Here is a 21,087-nt window from a genome sequence, read left to right as displayed (position 1 = left end):
CTAAATGCAGATCTAGTGATTGATTGATTGATTGATCCATCAGAAAACACTCTCTTTGTAGCCAGTGCCCAAGCCAGATCCTTGTCTGTGTATGAATGATTTGTAATAACTTCCTCTTTTCTCCTCTCTAGTACCTGGTTGTTCTGTACCCTTTCCACCCAGGATATAATTTCCATCTTTCTCCATAACCACATCTCCAAATTCTTCCTTAGCATCCAGATCTCCTCTTCCTTAACAATGGCAATGAGAGTTCTTACCTCCCTACTGCTTCTCATATCGTTCATTATTATGCTTCCTAGATATTTGAAAACTGACAATTGTTCAATATTCTTCTGCTTTATCTTGACATTTGCCTTGTTTCCATGTGCACGTATCACCATACCCTTTGTCTTGTTCTTATTAATTTTTATTCCATATTGCTTACAGGTTGCATTCAGGTCTTCTAACATTCCATTTAGAACCCTTCCATACTCTGCTAACACCATGTCATCCGCAAATCAAATACGCTAGTCTCCTGCCACCAATAAGTATCCCTCTTCTTCCATCCAGACATTTCCCAATAGTATGGGAGATAGATAGCATCCTTGTCTAACACCCCTTCCAATTTTGCTTTCTTCTGTCATCTCATTCTCCACCTTTATTCTGACTTTCTGTTATAAGTAAAGGCCTTTGATTAGTCTTCTGTCCTTCCAGTCCATGCCTTTCCTCATGGATATGTACATCACCATCTTCCATTGCAAAGAGTGTTCAATTTAGTGGTCCTTGATTTAGGTGCTGCAGCTCACCCATGGAATCCAAGTGCAAACACCTCCCAGTGAATGGTAACTCAAAAGCCTTTGGCCACTATTTCTAATATAGTTTGCCAGTTTGACTTCATCACACATCAAAGTCTTCGATGGTCCCTATCGGTTAATTACTTTGTCTTTCCTGGTCAGGAAAGGGGTTTCATAACTCCCTGGTGTTTCCATTCCACTACATCATCATTCACTGTTGAATGTGATATCTGAAACGTGCCTGAAATCTCACTGACGGAATGACCAAATTGGTGCATCCAATAGTTATGCCACTTTCAGCCTCACTGAGCTCTTACTACATGTCCATTTTGAATGCTGTAGCTAGTAAATATTCCCACCAAGCACGTGCAGCCTTATATAGGTTCACAACATGCTTGAGCGATTTTTACAGGATCAGTCTACTTCCTTCCAGGCAGTGTCTGGTTCCATGTCAGAAAAGTACATCAGTGTCGTGCAGAACTAAGTGAAGCGTTAAGTGATAGTGCTTTACCTTATCAAACTGTGGAGACCTTCAAAAATAGACCTGTGTATCTCCCTACAAAAATCAAAGAGGGAGCACAAAATGTAAGCATATACATATATGCGGATGATATGGCACTAGCCGCTGATAACATAAAAGATTTGCAAAACGGAATGGAGCTTGTCACGCAATGGGCGGATGACAACGAGCTAAGGATGAATCTAAAGAAGACAGAATTAATGGTATTCAGGAGAGGAGGACACTTATCGAAAGGTGACTACATTGTATGTGGGGGACACACATTAACACCGATAAACCAGTTCACGTATCTAGGGATCACACTACAAGTCTCCGGGACGACCTTCTCAGTACACATAAAGAAGAGATTAGCTGCTGCACTTAGAAGCATAAGTGAAATCAAACATCTGCAAAGAATGTCGCTGGAGACGGCCATGAAACTTTTCCAAGTCAAGGTGCTACCAACGCTCACATACGGATTAGAAGTAATATGGGAGTACCTATCATGTAAACAGCTACGAGATCTGGAAAGCATGAAACCGAGATACCTTAAGAGGGTCCTAGGGGTATCTAAATTCACCCGATCCCGGTACGTATATGTCTTAGCACGGGAAACCTTCTTGATAGAGGATTTAAGATTACAAATGCCTCTACAGCAAACTCCGCCATACGAGGAGCTGTTACGAGAACTACGGGAGAAAAGGGACTCGATCAAGGAAAGCTTTTACAGTACAGACGCACTGATAAATAAGAATTGGATGAAAGAGGAATATGAGTTGAGACATTTGGTGACACGCTTTGCAATACACGGCTTTCATCACCGTATCTGTGCCAAGAAGTCCTACCACCGGGCCAGCCAGGAGTGTGTATGTGTACTGTGCAAAGAACAGTGTGATACATATCACGTAATGAAGTGCATGAAGAGAACAGTCTCTCTGAAGCAATTTTGCTCTGAACAAAGTGCTCCTTAAGCGAATTGTAATTTAATTGATGTAATATGTAAATTTTGCACATTGTGCGCAATAAAATTTATTATAAAAATAGACCTGTAGCAACTGTTGAACTGCCACAGAGTGAACCTCCCATGTCTGCTCACACAGAGGTGTCAGTGGCAGTTGTCAAAAAGTGATTAAGAGAAGACAGGCATTGGATTGTGCAGAAATTATCCACACACATATGGATATTTCTTTGTTGACACAAGATTTGTGTTCATAATAAAACAATTTACTTACCTTTCAATTTCCCCTTGCAATTAGCTCCTGTACCCGGACCCAACTTGGTGCTAATATTGAGAAGTACTTCCAGTGACATTCAAATTCATATACAGTAGAACCCCGTTTATCCAAAATAAAAGGGGTGGAGCCACTTCAGTTGACGTGTTTTTTCGGATGACACATGCTAAATATTTTTTGAAATTAAATGTCGAAATAAAAATGCATAAACTCTGTTAAACATTAAAAAGGTTTTCATAATGCCACTCATTGTATAAAATGAGCGATTTTCTTCTGAATTTTCTTGGTGCAGCGCTGTCATGCAGCTATGTCGCACCACTGTTTAATCAACAATACATCAGATGGTGTAGATTCATTGCTTTGTTCAACAAAGCACAAAGCAATCTGAAATAATGAAACATTGGGTAAGAAAAGCATTGGAACTACAGTATAAAACTGCAAATCCAGTGGAATGATCTTGGATGAAAGAAAAATATGAATGGAGAAGGGTCACTGGACTTCCCTGGTTTCCTAACAGAAGCTGCAGTATAGTCCAAGCAATAAACAAGATGAAACTCTCGCAACTGAAGCAAAATTAACAACAGTCTACATAACCTTCATGATGAATAATAATAATAATAATAATAATAATAATAATAATAATAATAATAATAATAATAATAATAATAATAATAATAATAATAATAATAATAATAAAATAATAATAATTCCTGCTTGTTCAAGAAAAAATGTATCATGGAATGAACTAGATGGTAAGAAACTGTTTTTTTATAAATGCTACACGTGCATTCTGGTATAAGTCATGATATGAAAATAGGGTTTGCCTAGTAGCTCTCAGCACATATAGCAAGAGAATTACTAATATCGATGGCTAAGAATGAGAGGGTAAAAACAAAATATTAAAATACAGTTTTGCCAGAGCATTTCGGTTAAGCGAAGTATAACGACTGTCATAGTTACAACTTATAAATATGATACTGTATTTTTCTTTGTTATATCATATTTATCAGTATTAACTGAGTATATATTAAAGGAAGCTAAGAAATATCAGCCATTTAATACTTTTTTGTGAAAAATTTGTGAGAGTATGATAAATTTGTTATGAATTCAAATCAGTTTAATCAATTCTCACAAAGTATATTGACTGGGTGATGCTTCTTAGCTTCCTTTAATAACAAATTATCATACCAGCCATCGGCTGTAATGTCTGTCAAGCTAAGAGACTCAACTGAAACAAAATTGTAACATAACTCTCTGCTTTAACAAGAAGAGCGATTCAAAGTACAACCCTATTATTAAAATTAATTCATTAGTTTGTCTAACTTTCTTGCTGTTAAGTTTCTAATGCAAAAATTCTGTCTACAGCATCCCGTCTGCTGGGACTGGAGCCCAGTGACTTGTTGGAAGCTCTTACCTCAAACAGTGTAGTGACTCGAGGAGAGACTATTACTCGTAATAACACAGTCGAGGAGGCTTGTGCCGCTCGTGATGCGATGGCCAAAGGTCTTTATGGCCGACTCTTTGACTGGATGGTGAATCAGATAAACTGTCTTCTTACATTCAACAGAGCTGCATGGTAAATATCTCTTAGCTCATTTTGTTACAACCTGATTACTAAACACCATAACAAATGATTAGTGGGATTTAAAACTAATAACATTCATTATTTGTATTATATCCTGAAACAAATACGGTATATGAAATTCAGTACTGTTAGTGCAAATCTTGATCTTTTGGCATACAATGATTTTTCTTGAAAAAGCGCCAGAGAATGTGTTTTGATTATTTACTTCAATACTTATTTATGAATTTGCCAACCAAGACATGAGAGTTGTGTTTATGGATTACTATCTTTTAGCTTTAGTTATTTTAATTTTAAGAGCTACATAATGTTTTACTCTTTCACTTCATATAGACTGCAAATTCTGACAGTTGCTCATATTTTTTAAATCTTGTCTTCTATCAATTAGAAACAGAAAAATTCTTTATTTTCTCTCATGATGATGGTTAACATTGCTGGCAGGATCTAGTGTTAAGTGTCTTATATCTTCTGGTACAGGCTAGAACAAATGTTTTACTTTCATTGACCTGTCTGTCTCATTCTTTATTTCGACAGTATGAAAGAACTGAGCTATGAGCAGTGCTAATATTGCCATTCCTTATGCAGCCAGTCTGTCATGAATGGTGTGAAAATCTTGTTCATAGGGTCACTGGTGCATTCATTTTAGTGAGGCTGGCAGACTTATGTGTAATAGCAAACTTCTGGCTCACTGAGGAAAGCAACAATAAACTACCTCACTCTTCATTTCCTTTGTACATCTCTTCAGTGATACCTAGGCCATCTATGACTGCTGATAGCAGAGATGTTGAGGATCAAACTAGCCTTCAGGCTGAATACTCAGCATATTGTACATAATAATAATAATAGTAATAATAATGATGATGATGATGATGATGATGGTGATGATGATGATGATCATCATCATCATCATCACTTGACTTCGCACACAGGTGTTGCTCTCACTGAAACAAGAAACAAACTGAGTTGCAAGACAAAGCAAGAACTGGAAGTTTCTACAGGCTCCCCTTCCTCCCACACAGTTGTCAGTTTAGTCACTCCCAGCTGCCGCTCCAGTTCCAAGATAATTGGATGACCCAGAACAACCATATCAAATAGAAATTTCTATTTAAACACATTGTTACCAAGGCTGATAGCTGCAGTCGCTTAAGTGTGGCCAGTATCCAGTATTCGGGAGATAGTGGGTTTGAACCCCACTGTTGGCAGCCCTGAAGATGGTTTTCCGTGGTTTTCCATTTTCACACCAGGAAAATGCTGGGGCTGTACCTTTATTAAGGCCACGACCACTTCCTTCCCACTCCTAGCCCTTTCCTATCCCATCATCACTGCAAGACCTATCTGTGTCGGTGCGATGTAAAGCAATTTCTAAGAAGTAAACACATTGTTAGTAATGGCCATAAAAGAAGGGTTCTTGTCTTAGGAGGATAACTCTATTTAGGCTATATGGGAGAAATTCACTTAAGTAGGTAATGAAAAGGAACAAACAAGTGCAATTCATATCCTGTGTTCTTATTCTTTCACCATCTGTATCAATCTATCCTTTTGTCCTTTCCTTTTTCCTTTGTTTACCTTACTTTTTTCTTGTCTTACACTTCCCACACCAAGACTGAAGATCTTTTAAGATTGCCCCTCAACGAGTGTAGAAGCCTGCCTTTCTGATGCTGCTCAGAAGCAGAAACAAGCTCACTGGGGGCTGGGAAGAAATGGATGTAGAAGAACTGGGAATTGTGAAGAGAGAGCCAATTATATCTGTAGACAGCAGTGTATGAAGATGTGGAGATTGTCCTTGTCCTTTCATGTTTTCTTTCTATTTCTCCCTCTTTCCACACTGACCTGTCACTGTTTTTCCTGTTATGTGGTCTCTTTATGTATGACTTGACAAAAAGTTCATTTGTCAACCATTGGAATGAAGAGTAGTCAGTGAACTACTGGTTCTTATTTTCCTACATCTTGCTTCACCAGGCTGAGTGGCTCAGACGGTTGAGGTGCTGGCCTTCTGACCCCAACTTGGCAGGTTCGATCCTGGCTCAGTCCGGTGGTATTTGAAGGTGCTCAAATACATCAGCCTTGTGTTGGTAGATTTACTGTCAGGTAAAAGAACTCCTGCAGGACTAAATTCTAGCACCTTGATGGCTCCGAAAACCATAAAAGTAGCTAGTGGGACGTAAAGCCAATAACATTATTATTACATCTTGCTTCCCTCATTTTAATATTGACCTTAGATTTGTCATTTGCTTCTAGATTTCATATTCACAGGATGACCTGACGGCAGTTAATTTTCAACACTACTATCTGGCTGGCATTATATTTGTATTGAATAGGTGGACACAATAATTGTATTCTTGAATGAGTTTTACTTATTGTATCTTCAATACGGAACAAAATGAGATTAGTTACTTGCATCTATGTTGTCATAAAGTACATCATGTGAATCTAAATTTTACTCATATTTTGTAATTTTCAATAAATTAATTCTGTAGCTGAAGATGGCCTAATGAGACCAAAACATGTACAGTTATTTTTAATCTGATATTTTTGCAATCTTGAATTGTGAATAAAGTTGAATGTATTGACTAGGTGGAACAGTTGTACCAGTATTTTCAACTTATATAATATAATCATCAATACGGAACCATTTTGAAAATTTCTTTGACTGATAGCTAGTGTATGAACTTCAAACAGAACAGAGTTTCTCTGGAGAAGGAAATATTCTAATTGATGGGCAATTGGTTTTCCTCTTCATAATTATACGTAGTACTCAGTGTCTAAAGGGCTATGGGACTCATGGGCGATGTCAGTATGGGCTAAAGCATCAGAGATCCAAAAGTATAACATAGGTCTGCCTGCTTACTAGGGGTTTCACTTCCAGATGAAGACATTGGGTATGAGCTCTGTCTCTTTCATCTCTACTACTCAGGGTTAGAATCTTCTTAGTAGAGTTCTTTGTTTGTTCGGAATGTCTAAATTGATATCCTGACCACAAAATGGCACCGCTTTCTAAGTTCTGCATCCTTGTTGGTAGCTGAGGGAGTGTTGTCATTGTTATCATTACAGTCATCACATTTCTTCCTGAGAAATGCTGAAATAATATCTAATTTCATGTCCTGGTGTCTTTATCTCTGTCTTAACATAATAGTCATCATATTCACTACTACAAACATTACCCAGCTGACAAAATTCATTGATGGCTAGCCTATAAATGAAGCAATAATAAACACAAACTGTAAATGTATCAAAGTACTCAAGGTTGGTTATTTCATCTATAATTTGTAAATGTCCTTTTCTTTCAGTGGGGAGCCTCTGGCAGTGGGTTTATTGGACATATTTGGATTTGAAAATTTTCCTCGGAACTCCTTTGAACAGCTGTGCATCAACATTGCAAATGAACAAATACAGTATTATTTCAATCAGCATATTTTCACGTGGGAACAACAGGTATGTATAACACAAGGAACTCTAATATTCTGAAAATTATTTTCTTGTCAGAAATGCTTTTCTCCTTGTATGCAAATCAATTTGTTGTTATGAACCTGAAAGACACCTTAGAAATAATCATAACAGAAGTTATAACTCATTCATCAAATAACCTGTAATTTGGTAATCTTAAGTTATTTGTTGCTAATAAACCAATACAATAGCATTTTCTGTTGAAAATAGAAATAACTGAAGTATAAATGAATGAATCAATGAATCAATGAATCAATCAATCAATCAATCAATCAATCAATCAATCAATCAATCAATCAATCAATCAATCAATCAATCAAATCACCACTGATCTGCATTTAGGGCCGTTCCCTATCAGTTGTTTACCTAGTCTTTTCTTGGAGCAGAATGATGGGGAAATAGAAATAAAGAAGGAGAAAGGCTACTGGATTTGTGCAAAAGAAATGGGATGATTGTCGGGAACTCGTGGTTCAAGAAGAGAGAAAGCCATAAGATAACCTGGTACAGCAATGACCGGATCTACGATTGGGAAATGAAGGGGGGATGTTACAGATGTAAGGGTAATACCATCGGAGGTCCTAGATATTGACCTCAGATTACTGGTAATGAAACTGACAACAAAGAAGGAAAGAAAGAGGACAGAGAAACAAGAAAGACTTATCAAAATATGGAAAGAGAAGGAGAAGAAAACCAAGGAAGAATAGTAGGAAAAAATAAGATTAAACTTACCAACAGATGATACAAAAACAGGAGAGGAGGAATGGGAATGATTCAAGAGGACACTAGTAAAAACTGCAGAGGAAGTTTGTGGGAGAACCAGTACCAGGAAAAGATGCAAGGAGCCCCCATGGTAGAATGACAGAGTCAAAGTGGCAGTTGGGGAGAAGAATAAAGCTTTTAGAGTGTGGTTTCAACAGAGGACAATGGAGACGAGACAAGAATATAATACCAAAAAGGGAGAAACTATAAAACTTTGCAATAGAGGAGGAGAAGAAGAAAATGGATGGAAAAGTGGACAAACATGATGGAAGAAGATAGCAAAGGAAATAAAAAAGTACTAAGTACTGTATGGAATGGTCAAGAGTAAGAGGAGAGGTATAGAGGGAAGATGTTGTAATGATAGATAAAAGTGGAAATGAAGTCCAGGAAATATAGAAACTTGAAGGAATGTGGAAGGAGTATTTTGAAGACTAACTAAACCCAGAAAGATGCATTGAGGAGGAAAGTAGAAGCAGCGAGGAAGAAAGAAACACTTAACATGGGGAGAAGTGAAGGTGGCACTAGACAAAATGAAAGGAGGGAAAGCCCCAAGTTCAGATGTAGTGAATATTGAGATGGTGAAGGCAGCAGGAGAGGTAGGGAAACAGTGGCTTTATCATGTGTTGAAAGTAGTATGGAAGGAGAGGAAGACTCCTGAAGACTGGAAGAAGGGGATAATCATACCCATCTTCAAGAAAGGAAATAGGAAAGATTTTAAGACCTATAGGGGAGTCACATTGATATGTCACTGCAAAAAGGTGTTTGAGAAGATTGTGGAGAATAGGATCAGAAAGAGGGTAGAAGAAAAGTTAACAGAAGAGCAGTATGGCTTCAGATCAGGAAGGTCCACATTAGATCTTATATTCGCAGTAAGACCACCACAGGAACATCGTTATGAGTGGGGTATAGATCTACTGATGGTCTTCTTCATGTATGCAGAAACAAGGTGTGGCAAGCCTTACAGAAAAAAGGTGTCAAGAAGCAGACAATAGAAAGAGTGAGGCAGATGTACCATGGGAGTGTCAGTTGTGTGAAAGTAAAAGGAGAGAGAACAGATTGGTTTGAGCAGAAAAGTGGATTAAGACAAGGAAGTGCTCTGTCACCTTGGCTCTTTCTTGTAGTAATGGATGAGCTAATGACATCTGAATTATTTGTTTAGAAGTCATATGCTTCAAGTAATTATGAAATATAAGGTTAATTTAGTTTCTTGATATTGGTGTTTGCCAGTAATTATATATGTTCAAGATGTTTTCTATTTTCAGATTTTATAAGATTATGAATTGTAAATTAGTAATATTTATTAATTTTAGGAATATATGGCAGAAGGCATTCCAGTTGACCTTGTGGAATTCTCTGACAACCGTCCTGTCCTAGATATGTTGTTATCTCGGCCTATGGGACTATTAGCCTTACTTGATGAAGAAAGTAGGTTTCCTCGTTCAACAGACAGGTCACTCATTGGTAAGCTGCTTTTGGAATGAAGTTACAGCTTATGTAGAATTAATTTTATTTCTACTTGACATTCTTTCTGTTTTAATTTAAACATTATTTAATAAATGACCAATTGAACTTTTTTTACAATTTGCTTTACGTCGCACCGACACAGCGACACAGTCAGGTCTTATTGCGATCATGGGACAGGAAATTCCTAGGAGTGGGAAGGTAGTGGCCGTGGCCTTAATTAAAGTACAGCCCCAGCATTTGCCTGGAGTGAAAATGGGAAACCATGGAATACCATCTTCAGGGCTGCCGACAGTTCAAACCCACTATCTCCCAGATGCAAGCTCACAGCTGTGCATCCTAACTGCACGGCCAACTTGCCCGGAGACCAATGGAACAGATTATTACAGGACAATATAGTGTTTCAAGAATACCTGTCTAATTACCACAACGCACTGAAGGACAATTTATAAACTTTGTATATCAAACATGAATGGGTTATTCTTTCCATGATTTGTTTCATGAAAGTGTATTACTCAATCACTATTTCCATAACTCAATATACAATTGCAATTCAAAATTTCTTACCACTTTATATGTCCTTCACTACACTAGTTTATAATAATTTATTTTCTTTTGAAATCTCCTGCAATTGAATATATGCTTCTCCAGCATTTAGTTACTCAGTAAAATATAGTATTTTCTTTTAAATAAGGATAAAATAATAGTCATCGGACTGAATCAACAACAACACCTTCTTGGGTCAATATTCTCTCATTCTTAATCTTTTGTGTTAAACTTTATTCTTCAGCACCTCCTGTTATAAATAATAACTCCTTGATTACAAATCTGACATATGTGTTCTGAAGTGATAGTACAGAACATTCAATAATAAGACAACAGCCATACATTTAGTTAAGAAAGCATCTACCTTCATTTGAATTCATACTCTACTTTGTATTACTGAGTTATAATCAGTGTAACTTGAATGCAGCTATTCAAAACGGTAGTGGTGGCATTCGTAACATATGGCATAGAAATCGTCTGGGAAAAACTCAAGATAAGTGACTTGAAAAGAATAGACAAGGTCAAGATGATATTCATGAAATGAGTATTAGGAGTTGGGAAAACGGTGCCATCATGACTTGTATACAAGCTCATGAAGGAAACTTGCTTCATAGAGGACATGAGACTACAGCACTGGTTACATCCACAGGACCCTACCAGGAATTAGTCAATATCTGAGAAAGGAAGGAAAAGGAGATAGGACTAGAGTTTTACACCATTTCAGCCATGATGGATGACAACTGGAAAAAAGAGTGCAAGAGCCAGAGACATGTCAAAACAATCTATCACAACAAGCTCTCACATAGTGACATTCCTAATAGTCAGGTAAAATATCATCATTCATATGTTATCATCATCATTAGCCATCTTCCTCATCCAGCCAATTTTTAAAAATTGGCTTCATGTCACACCGACAGGGATACGAAAGGCCTAGGAGTGGGAAGGAAGTGGCCATGGCCTTAAGGTACAGTCCCAGCATTTGCCTGGTGTGAAAATGGGAAACCACGGAAAACCATCTTGAGGGCTGCCAAAAGCGGGGCTCAAACCCACTATCTTCCAGATGCAAGCTCACAGCTACGTACCCCTATTCTCACGGCCAACTCTCCCGATCATCCAGCTGTTTCTGTGTTGGGATGTTTATGGCACCTTTTCATCTTCCTCTATCCAATCACCATTGTTCCTCTGTAACTGTGTTTCAATCCAGGTTTCTTCTATTTATAGTATTCTTGATTGTTTTCAACCACCTTAGTCTGTCTGGGTCTGCCTCTTACCTTCTTCTTTCTATCTCAGTCTCCATCATCTGCTTCAACATCCTTTCTTCTTCCATCATCTTAACATATCCAAATCATCTAAGTTTATCCCTCTCTATTCTGTCGTAAAGCTTTTCCACTCAGATTTTCTTCCTGATGTCCTCATTTCTTACTCTGTCCTTATCTTTCCTATCATCTTAATAATTTCATTTCACTGGCCTGTATTTTATTCTCTTGTCTTCTTGTCATATCCAGGTCTCCACTACATATGTCAGTATTGGAAAGTGGTAGAATGCATCTCCCTATTGAATCTTTTTACTTCATGTCTAGCCTGCATCCAGCATCAGTTCACTTCTCAAGTACTTTGAAGCTCTCCACAATTTCAAGGTTTTGTCCCCTTTTAAAAATAATTTCTTTCCCTTCCCTTTCTTCTCTAACCAACACCATTTTCTTACTCTTTTCTACACTTATTTTCATTCCAGAAATTTCAGTAATCTCACTCAAGATGTCCTTCTACTTTCTCTCTGTTTGCTCTCCGCACCAAACATTAACGTTAGCTCCCTGTTCCCATATTTTACCTTTGTCTCCTTCACAATTTCAGCCATAACCATTATGAAGAATAGTGGTGACAGCACACTTCCTTGTAGTCCAGTTTCATTCCAAAACCATTCTGCCCTCCCCACATGTGTCTACACACTACTGCAACAATTTTTGTATATTGCTCGCACATATTCCATCATTTGTTTTCCAAATCCTTTCTGTTGCATTGCTTTCTATACCTTTGCTCTGGGTACATTATCGTAAGTCTTTTCTAAACAAAGGAATGTCGTCTCCATATTTCTTACATATTCTCAGTCTTTTTCCATTAACTGCCTCATACTGAAGATGGGGATTCTAGTTTTGATCTTCCATTATTTGTTGTTGTTGTTGTTGTTGTTAAACTGATCCATGAAATGAAACAAGTCCATTATTCTTTGTTGAGTTTTATGTTTCATCACTGATTTCAGAAAAGTTCCACAACAACGTTAAGAGCAAGTTCTATGTCCGACCAAAATCTGATGCTCTCTGCTTTGCTGTGCACCATTATGCTGGCCGTGTAGTCTATCAAGCTGAAGGATTCCTTGATAAAAATCGCAACTTCTTACCTCCTGAAGTAATTCAGCTACTTCGTCAGTCGCATCGGGATATGGTGCGGTTTTTATTTCAGTGTCCCATAACGAAGACTGGCAATTTGTACTCCATCAACCACGAGTCACCTCACAACACTCCAGTCCCTGGCTCTAAGGTAAAGTTATTTACATTTAGCATAATTTTGTAAAGTGGCTACTCAGAGGTAGAAGCACCACAGATACACAGTATTTATTTCAAGTCAGTTTACTGCCTGGAGTTAGTTTATGGTTACAACTTCAAAAAATTAAGTGAACAGTTAATCAATTGATCAATTTTTTAAAATATTGCTAGGTTGAGTAACTCTGATGCTGGTGCACTGGCCTCTTTACTCCAAGTTGGCAGGTTCAATCTTGGCTCAGTCCTATTGTATTTGAAGATTCTCAAATACACCAGCCTAGTGTTGGTCACATAAAAGAAATCCTGCGGGACAAAATTCTAGAGCCTTCGTGTCTCCAAAAACCATAGAAGTAGTTGGTGGGATGTAAAACCAATAAATTATTTTTATATATTATACATAGGGCTACACTCTTTCCCTCTTTAGGGTCTTCCTCAGAACAATTCTTTAGATTAACCTGATGTAATACTAATTAACAGTAACAAGCTATAGACGTTAATAGAACTCAAACATTTCATACGACACTGCAAAATACAATTTCAAATTAAAATCTTTGAAAGTTTTTAAAAGACTATTTCAAAATGGGACACTAAAGGACTAGTTCATGGTTTTCATGTCTCTTCAATATCCTAATCTTAAAGCACTATCTAAAGTTGAAATGTCCAATTTTAAATTTTATTCATTTATTAAGTGCAGAGTAGTGTGGGACATTGAAAATGTCAACAAATACTGGATGGCATTTGCAGTGCCACAAACAAATCAACATTGACACAGACAGACAATGACATTATCAAAATGCAGGATTGAAACATTTTAAAATCTGTTAAATATGAAGGATTCTTGAGCAGAATTTTGGTATGGTATTACAAAAGCAAATGAATGAATTTGTTAAATATCTAAAAATAAATGTCAGTCAGCAGTGAGATAGAATTTTGTGTGGTGGGTATCCACTAATGGAATTGCAACAAGTTAAAATCTGTTGAAAAAACTGAAGTTTAGAATGAAATTGAAAATGTTAGAGTATGCCAGCCAAAGATAAATAATTTTGTCTTGTACTGTTCTCCTAAGGCTGTGACACACTAGGCTAGTTTACTAGCAGCTAGTATTGGTCAACAGTACTTGTGGCTAGCACTAATGGTTATCGTTCTCAATATGCAATTTTTTTAACAAAAGAATAATATCACACGAGAACACGTTTACTTTTTTGTGTAACAACTTTATTGTCACTTCGATACATATACTGTTCTCTTCATTCATCCTTTTTTCTATTCTCACACCGTTATTTTTTTTATTCCCTAAAAAACAATCACTCTTTTTTTTTAAACAATCTACAAAGAATATATACATGTTTCACACCAATGACCTATTGGTGATGTTTCTTGGTGCCATATTGGAAGTATTTGTGTGTTAATACATCCATTGCTGTGTCACAAGTCTTTAAAAATCCTGTCCACTGGTACCTTATCCATCGTAAACTGAGCATGCTAATATATAAGCAGGATAAGTATATGGACGTTATACGTCCAGGGACACAAAATATTAATATATTAACACAATTTATAGATCATCATAACTCCTATTATTTTATCTATTATATTAAATATGATTATTGAAGGTTTTACCACATGAGGATATCGGACCTTCAACATGGTTAGTAAACCTGGTGCACTAGGCTAGTACTGGTGGTAGATAATTACTTGCAGCTAATAACCCAGTTGCTGAAGAAACCCTGAATTTGCAAGGCTGTATTTTTTGCACCTTTCTTCATGTACAAATAATTCACATGAGGGATACCACAGACACCCATACTTTTTGAATGTGTTTAAGAAATCTATAATTTATTACTCATTCACTTTAATGCATCATCAACTATTGTGATTCTACAGAGAACCAAACTACCAACCTGGTGTGCACATGTATGTTCCTTAACTGGGGAGGTAAAGTTTGTTGAACCCCAACAAAAATATAAGCTACCACTGTTCAATGAGTAGCTTTTAGTCAGTCTACTGGCAATCACTTAAGTGAGTCGATGAGAAACACTGCAGTTTGCCTTCAGAATTATCGTTATTTTTTGAGCAACAGGAATTCATCAAACCCCATCCCACCAGGAATGTAACACATTTATGGCTGAGTAGTTTGATATATTTTTGAATATTGTATAAGAATGGTATTTTAGTTTACAATGCTTTTATACCGTTCAACATTTCTTTGCATTTTGTTAACTACATCCTCAAAAACAGCTTTGAATTTGTATGATTCTGGGTTCGTGGACTGGGTAAATTATATTATCTACGTTGAAGAGGACTATTATAGTGGGCAATGCACTAGGTTTCACCTAGTTTTCAAAGTGATCATGACACTGAAACAAAACAAGATATCTTTGATAAGGAAGATGAAACAGGGAAGGAATCATCAGGTGCTCTGATTGTAAAACACCAGCCTGTGGTAGATGTTCAGTGACATTTTATGCTAATTGTGTCCTCTAAACTTGTCTTCATATAAAGCAGTGACATTTATCTCCCACTATAGTAGTGAATAGATGTTTAATTAGTTCTTGATATAAATACATAAGTATATTTACTGTAGTACTTTTAACTATTTATGTTAGTGATTATACTGATTATCTGTTTGTATATTTAGTATTTTAAAATTTGATATTTAAGTGATTGTTTGTTTGTTCAGCACAGTTAACTATTATATGTAAGTGATTGTTTGAAAGTACCACATTCATATTTAGGCTATTATTATGGTGGGGTCGCCACTCCCAGAGGCATTTTATACCTATTGCTAGGTGTAACTTTAGGCAGCTCCTCAGGAGAAAAAAAAAAAGCCTTTTGCAACCACTTCACTCAAGTACAGATGTTGACAGGACAAAGTTCTTCTGTTTTTTCTGCCTAATAGCAAAGTAGTGAAACAACTTGATGCACTGAATGAGAAAATTGAAAAGTATGGTATGAAAATCAGTGCAGAGAAAAGCAAGACCATGGTGATATCAAGAGGAAAAGGGAAAGGCATTGTGAAAATTGGTAGTCAGTCTTGAAATTGTTGACAGTTTCAAATACCTAGAGAGTGAATTAATGCAGAATACAAGGCTGGACATTAGTAAGAGTGTGAAACAGAGCAAAGAATTCTACCAGAGTGTAAGGAACCTTTGTCTGGAATGAGGAAGTACCAAGGAAGTGTAAAGAGATAGTGTACGAAATGTATTGTACACCCATATTGACTCATGCAGCTGAGACCTGAGCAATGACAAGTAGGGAGGAGAGTAAAATTGAAGCCAGTGAAATTAAATACCTAAGAAGTATGATAAAAAAGACATGGAAAGACAGATTGAGAAACAAAGATGTGAGAAAGGTCAGATTGGAAAACCTCAATGAGAGAATTGATAGGATTAAACTAAGATGGTTTGAACATGTAAATAGGATGGATAAGATAATATCAAAACAGGAAATGGAGATAAAGTTCGAGGGAAAGAGAACAAGAGGAAGACCTAGAACAAGGTGGATTGATTCAATAAAGAGGAGTGCAATATATTTAGTGCTTCTAACTGTAATGGTTTGTAATGTATCCTCTTGCTGTATGAAAAATATATTACTTCACCATCACCACCATCACGACCCTGAATAGTTTCTAGCCTTGGGCCAGATCTGTTGCAGACATAAACCTCTCCACCACCTTCTATATGCCCAGATTCTGATCTCTTCTATCTTTCTACATTTGAGTACTCTAGCCTCTACATCTTCCTTAACTCTTTGCAGCCATCTGTCTTCTGACCTTCCTGAGGTATTTCTTCTTCCATCTTCATTTGAAACCTCCTTTTTGGCATTGTTTCCTGATTTGTTATCTGCATGTGCCCATATCACTGTAATCCTGATCTTTCTCTTCTAGCTGTTATGGGTTCCTTTTTTACTGCCTCTTCCATTCTTTCATTCCACCATCTGTCCAATCTTGTCACTTCAATCCTACTTCTTAGAAACTTCATTTCATAGGCCTGTAATGGAAAGGCAAACCAATTCTTTAAGTGTTTAAGTTAACATAGGGTAGAGAAATGCCACAGAGATGAAAACAAATTTGTTTATAATCACAAAAGGTGTCTAATACATTTACCTCTCATGATTAATATTGCAATGTTTTCTTTAGGAACGATACAGCAGTAGAGGCCTTGCATCTCAGTCCCGAGCTCAACAGACTGTAGCCACATACTTCCGGTATTCTCTCATGGATCTGCTGCAGAAAATGGTCAGTGGGTCTCCGCAATTCGTTCGATGCATTAAACCCAATGACTCTAGAGTGCCTCGTTTGTTTGATGCAAGCAAAGTTGTCAAGCAATTGAGGTACACTGGGGTTCTGGAAACAATTCGTATCAGGCAGAATGGCTTCTCGCATCGAATACCATTTGCAGAGTTTCTGAAAAGGTAAACATCCATTATATCTATATTAACATTGATGCTTTCACAGCCCGTACTTGCTTTTGGGCTTATGCCATGTCAAGAAAACAAGGTGAAACTCTTCGCAGAAAGGACATCAGACATATCAGGGACGAATGTAGTAGAAGAAATGCCAGTAAATAGAAAATAGTTTTCATTTATTTCTTCTACCACATTCATCTGATGTTCTCTCTGTTACTCCTCATGCACACATGGTGTGATGAACATCTGAATTGGAACTTAATGTTGTCGTCAGCTCCTGCTTAGAATGCTGTGCCAGCACCAGCAAGCCACCTGGTGATGGATGAGTGTACCACTACAGCTCCAACAGTAAAACAATCTTAAATTCAAACCCTCATTATTGTAGAAGACTTTCTTGGGAAGAGTCGAGATTTTCTTCTGAAGAAGGGGAGCAAAGTTCTCTGCAAAACGTAAAGAGTTTCACCTTGTTTTCTTGACATGGCTTAAACCCATATTATGTCTTTATATTGTTTGTTTAGTACTTATGTTTATATCCATTCACTTCTTGTTGATTTATGTCAAAGTGGCAGATTTATATGTGAATTATATTATCTGCACAAATATTCACACGTGACCTGTTGTGTGGAAAGGGACCCACAATTGGAAATGGAAGTTTTAGAGCAGAGCTGAACGAAAGTGTCTGGGGTGTAGAAATTGCATTTCTATGTTTTGACTTCTTGCACTACCTATGGTCTTCTTAACAAAGTAAATTATGCAGCAATTTGCGCCTTCACTACTTGATTACATGTTATAAACCTCATTTTAGGTCCGTATTGAAAATTTAACAGTTCAACAATGATAAAGGTGTTTTAATTTATTCCACCTATTCAATACTTATATTATCACGTATAGAATTTAATTTAATTAAATTTAGAATTTAATTATGTAACAACTATACGTGATAATATAAGTATTGAATAGGTGGAATAAATTAAAACACCTTTATCATTGTTCACTACTTGATGTCGTGAAAACTATGTACAACTGGTAAGAAAATTGGTGAAAGCTATAATTGTTTTTCTCAAATACAGTTTTCTTAATAGCAATGGTCAATAATTAATATCTTCTGGAGTATTGTACCTAGAAACATGATCTTTTTTTTTTTAATGCTCAGTATCTTATGCCAACTTTAGAACCACAAAAATCTCAAAAACAAAAAATCTGACTTTAGGTCCCTTTCTATACAACAGGTCACATATAGATAGATGGCCCATCAATACAAGATTAGTTAAAAACAAAATTCATATGGAGTTTAAGCTTAACCTTACTTTCAAGGAAAGGAACCAAAGTGTTGTCATGTATTCTGATTTCTGTGTTGTGTATTTGATAAGCTGAAACTTACAATTGAATGAAGACAGAGGAAATGGTCTTTAAGCCACACTCAGTAGCTACATACCCCAAAATTTTTAGCTACAGTCTACAATAACCATAGGAGCTTTGACTGCCAAATATAAATTCAGCATGAAGTGACAAGAAAGAACAGTGCCTATATTGGTCAGGTCAATGGCTGAATCTGTAGATAGACACACAAATGACTTCACTGATGATTATGGAATGAAAAATATTTTCCTCCCTTATTATATTTTAAGTGTATTGGTCATGAAGGTTGTGTGTGTCTGGAAATGAAGAAGATATCAAGGTGGATAATCCAAGAGTGATCAGCATATAAACATTTCTCATAGTGGGCATAGTGAATGAAGATAGACTGGGCCCATTTGTGCCTGGAACATTCTTCTGTGAATAAATTTTCAAAATAATACTTTGAAGGTGTTTTAAATGGCCTTGGATGCTCACTGGATTATCCATCTGAAGAAAACAAATTGGTTTCAGTTTTTTTAAACTATGCTAAAGCTGAAACTTACAATTGAATGAAGACAGAGGAAATGGTCTTTAAGCCACACTCAGTAATCAAAAGATCATATCAGTGTATCTGAGATGAACTTTACTTTTGACTAGACAAAAGAAGATACCATCAACTGAATGGCAGAGGAAAGTGGCAGAAGTTCTGTTTCATTGCATAGGGGTGTTTTGCTACTGCTGATTTTGAGATTCTGGTTGAAAGATATGTTTCTCATGGATGCCATTAGCAACAGTGGACTGGCTTAACTCCCCAATGTAGATGCATGAGCGTATGTGGGATAGAAATTTTGCATAGAACTAAATAAGGATCAAGTGAATACATCCTCAGTACATTGTACACATTCAAGAAAACACCCTGATCTCTTTTGTGCAGGTTTATGTAGATGCAGCAATGTATGGTAGTAATTAAAAACCACTACTGTCGATATATATTTTCACTAGACACACATACAGTATAATAACACATAGAAATATGTACATATTAATTCTCAATTGAGTAGTATTATATAAACTCAACTTGATTGTATTCACAGTAACACAATATCACAACACTACATAACTCATGCAAAATACATAATAAATCAGCACTGACCTACGACTCGCTACATAACATCAACTGAACTCAATGAACTCGTATATCACTGAACTAAGCTCATATAAAATACATAGATCACGGTTGATCTACTAAGCGGTTTCAACACAGGTGATCTATGACGATTCGCTACATAACATCAACAATAGTACAACTTCCTGGACTTCTGCTGACTGACTTCAACACTCCTTATATATATTCTGGCTATGATTCTGGATAATTCTGGTTATTCACAACATAATATTAATAAAAGAAACCTGGAAGGTTCTGCAATTAATATCCAGAAATCCTTGGTAAGTTCTTGTTCTAGAATTCTCTTGAAACTTGTTTTTATTACCTTTGGATATCTAGGAAGACCTAGAATACTATACAGATGTCCTTGGTAATACAAATATAGTTGGTCCATTACTGGACATTGTCCATTATGTCCTTGGTACATCAAGGTTCCAGAGTTCACTTAAGTCAATAGGAACACAGCTGGAAGTTTCTTGAGCAACTTGGAATACACAAAATTAATGCAGAGTTCACTTGTGTCAACACATACAACTAGAAGTTTCCTGAATATCTTGGAACATACAAAAGTTTATTTACAAGTGATTAACTTGACCAAACCTAGGAGAGAGTATATGAGCTAAATACACATGATTAAATCTAAATAAATAACCTAGCCTGTAACATATGAACAATTGTTTTCAGTTATACACACATCAGCTAACTTGCAACAGTATCCCTCCATAACTTAAAACAATTTTTCACTTCTTCCTGACACTTCCTAGGACATAAATTATATCTCGGCTCAGCGTGTTCACCCGTTGTGCCTCCTGGGTAACAGCTCTTCCTCCAGTTTGGTGTGCTCGGTTTCCTTCTCGTCATGACCAGAGTGTCCCATGTCTAGGACCATAAGTGCCACACTGTCATGTGCCTCCCCTCCAGCTAGAATAAATTCCGTTCTTGCATCTGGTTTGTCTGAGACTCTTAGTGGTTGTTTTACCAGTCACTGCTCCGTTGTGTGGACCTTGTCCAGAGAGATGGTCCTCGGCAAGTATACCCCTTGCCCTAGCCATTTATTCACTTCAATGGGCTCAGTCCACTTTGGTGTAAGGCCTGCATGGAGTCTGTCAATTGTGTAACTAACTGGGTGACTATGTCGCTATATCCATTGGCCTGGTAAGAAAACCTGGTCCTCTTCCATGTCACATGCCTTGCCTTGGGTAATTGTTTTCTTCTCCATCAAGGCAGCTTTACTGTGGATGTCCTGCTGCTGATTGTATTGCCATTCGACCAGAGAGACTGCTGTGTCGTCTTGATCAGAAATGGGAGACGATTGATTCTCCCCATTACTGGTGCAATGTAGTT

The 21,087-nt window shown here is 36.9% G+C and overlaps 1 protein-coding gene across 6 annotated transcripts in view; it reads left to right on the top strand.

Moving 5' to 3' along the window:
- Positions 1-21,087, top strand: part of LOC136871886 (myosin-IIIb) — a 320,961-nt gene that overhangs the window by 218,962 nt on the left and 80,912 nt on the right. For all 6 annotated transcript variants that reach the window (XM_067145555.2, XM_067145558.2, XM_067145554.2 and 3 more), the window contains exons 13-17: positions 3,870-4,080; positions 7,374-7,518; positions 9,600-9,750; positions 12,554-12,831; positions 16,972-17,246. In XM_067145555.2, the coding sequence (XP_067001656.2) occupies positions 3,870-4,080; positions 7,374-7,518; positions 9,600-9,750; positions 12,554-12,831; positions 16,972-17,246 (1,060 nt within the window). The remainder of the gene's footprint in view (positions 1-3,869; positions 4,081-7,373; positions 7,519-9,599; positions 9,751-12,553; positions 12,832-16,971; positions 17,247-21,087) is intronic.

Source organism: Anabrus simplex, chromosome 4, assembly GCF_040414725.1.
Source record: "Anabrus simplex isolate iqAnaSimp1 chromosome 4, ASM4041472v1, whole genome shotgun sequence".
In the NCBI taxonomy this organism is placed as follows: Eukaryota; Metazoa; Arthropoda; class Insecta; order Orthoptera; family Tettigoniidae; genus Anabrus; species Anabrus simplex.
The sequence above is the reverse complement of the archived record's forward strand: the minus strand, read 5'-3'. Positions and strand labels throughout refer to the sequence as shown.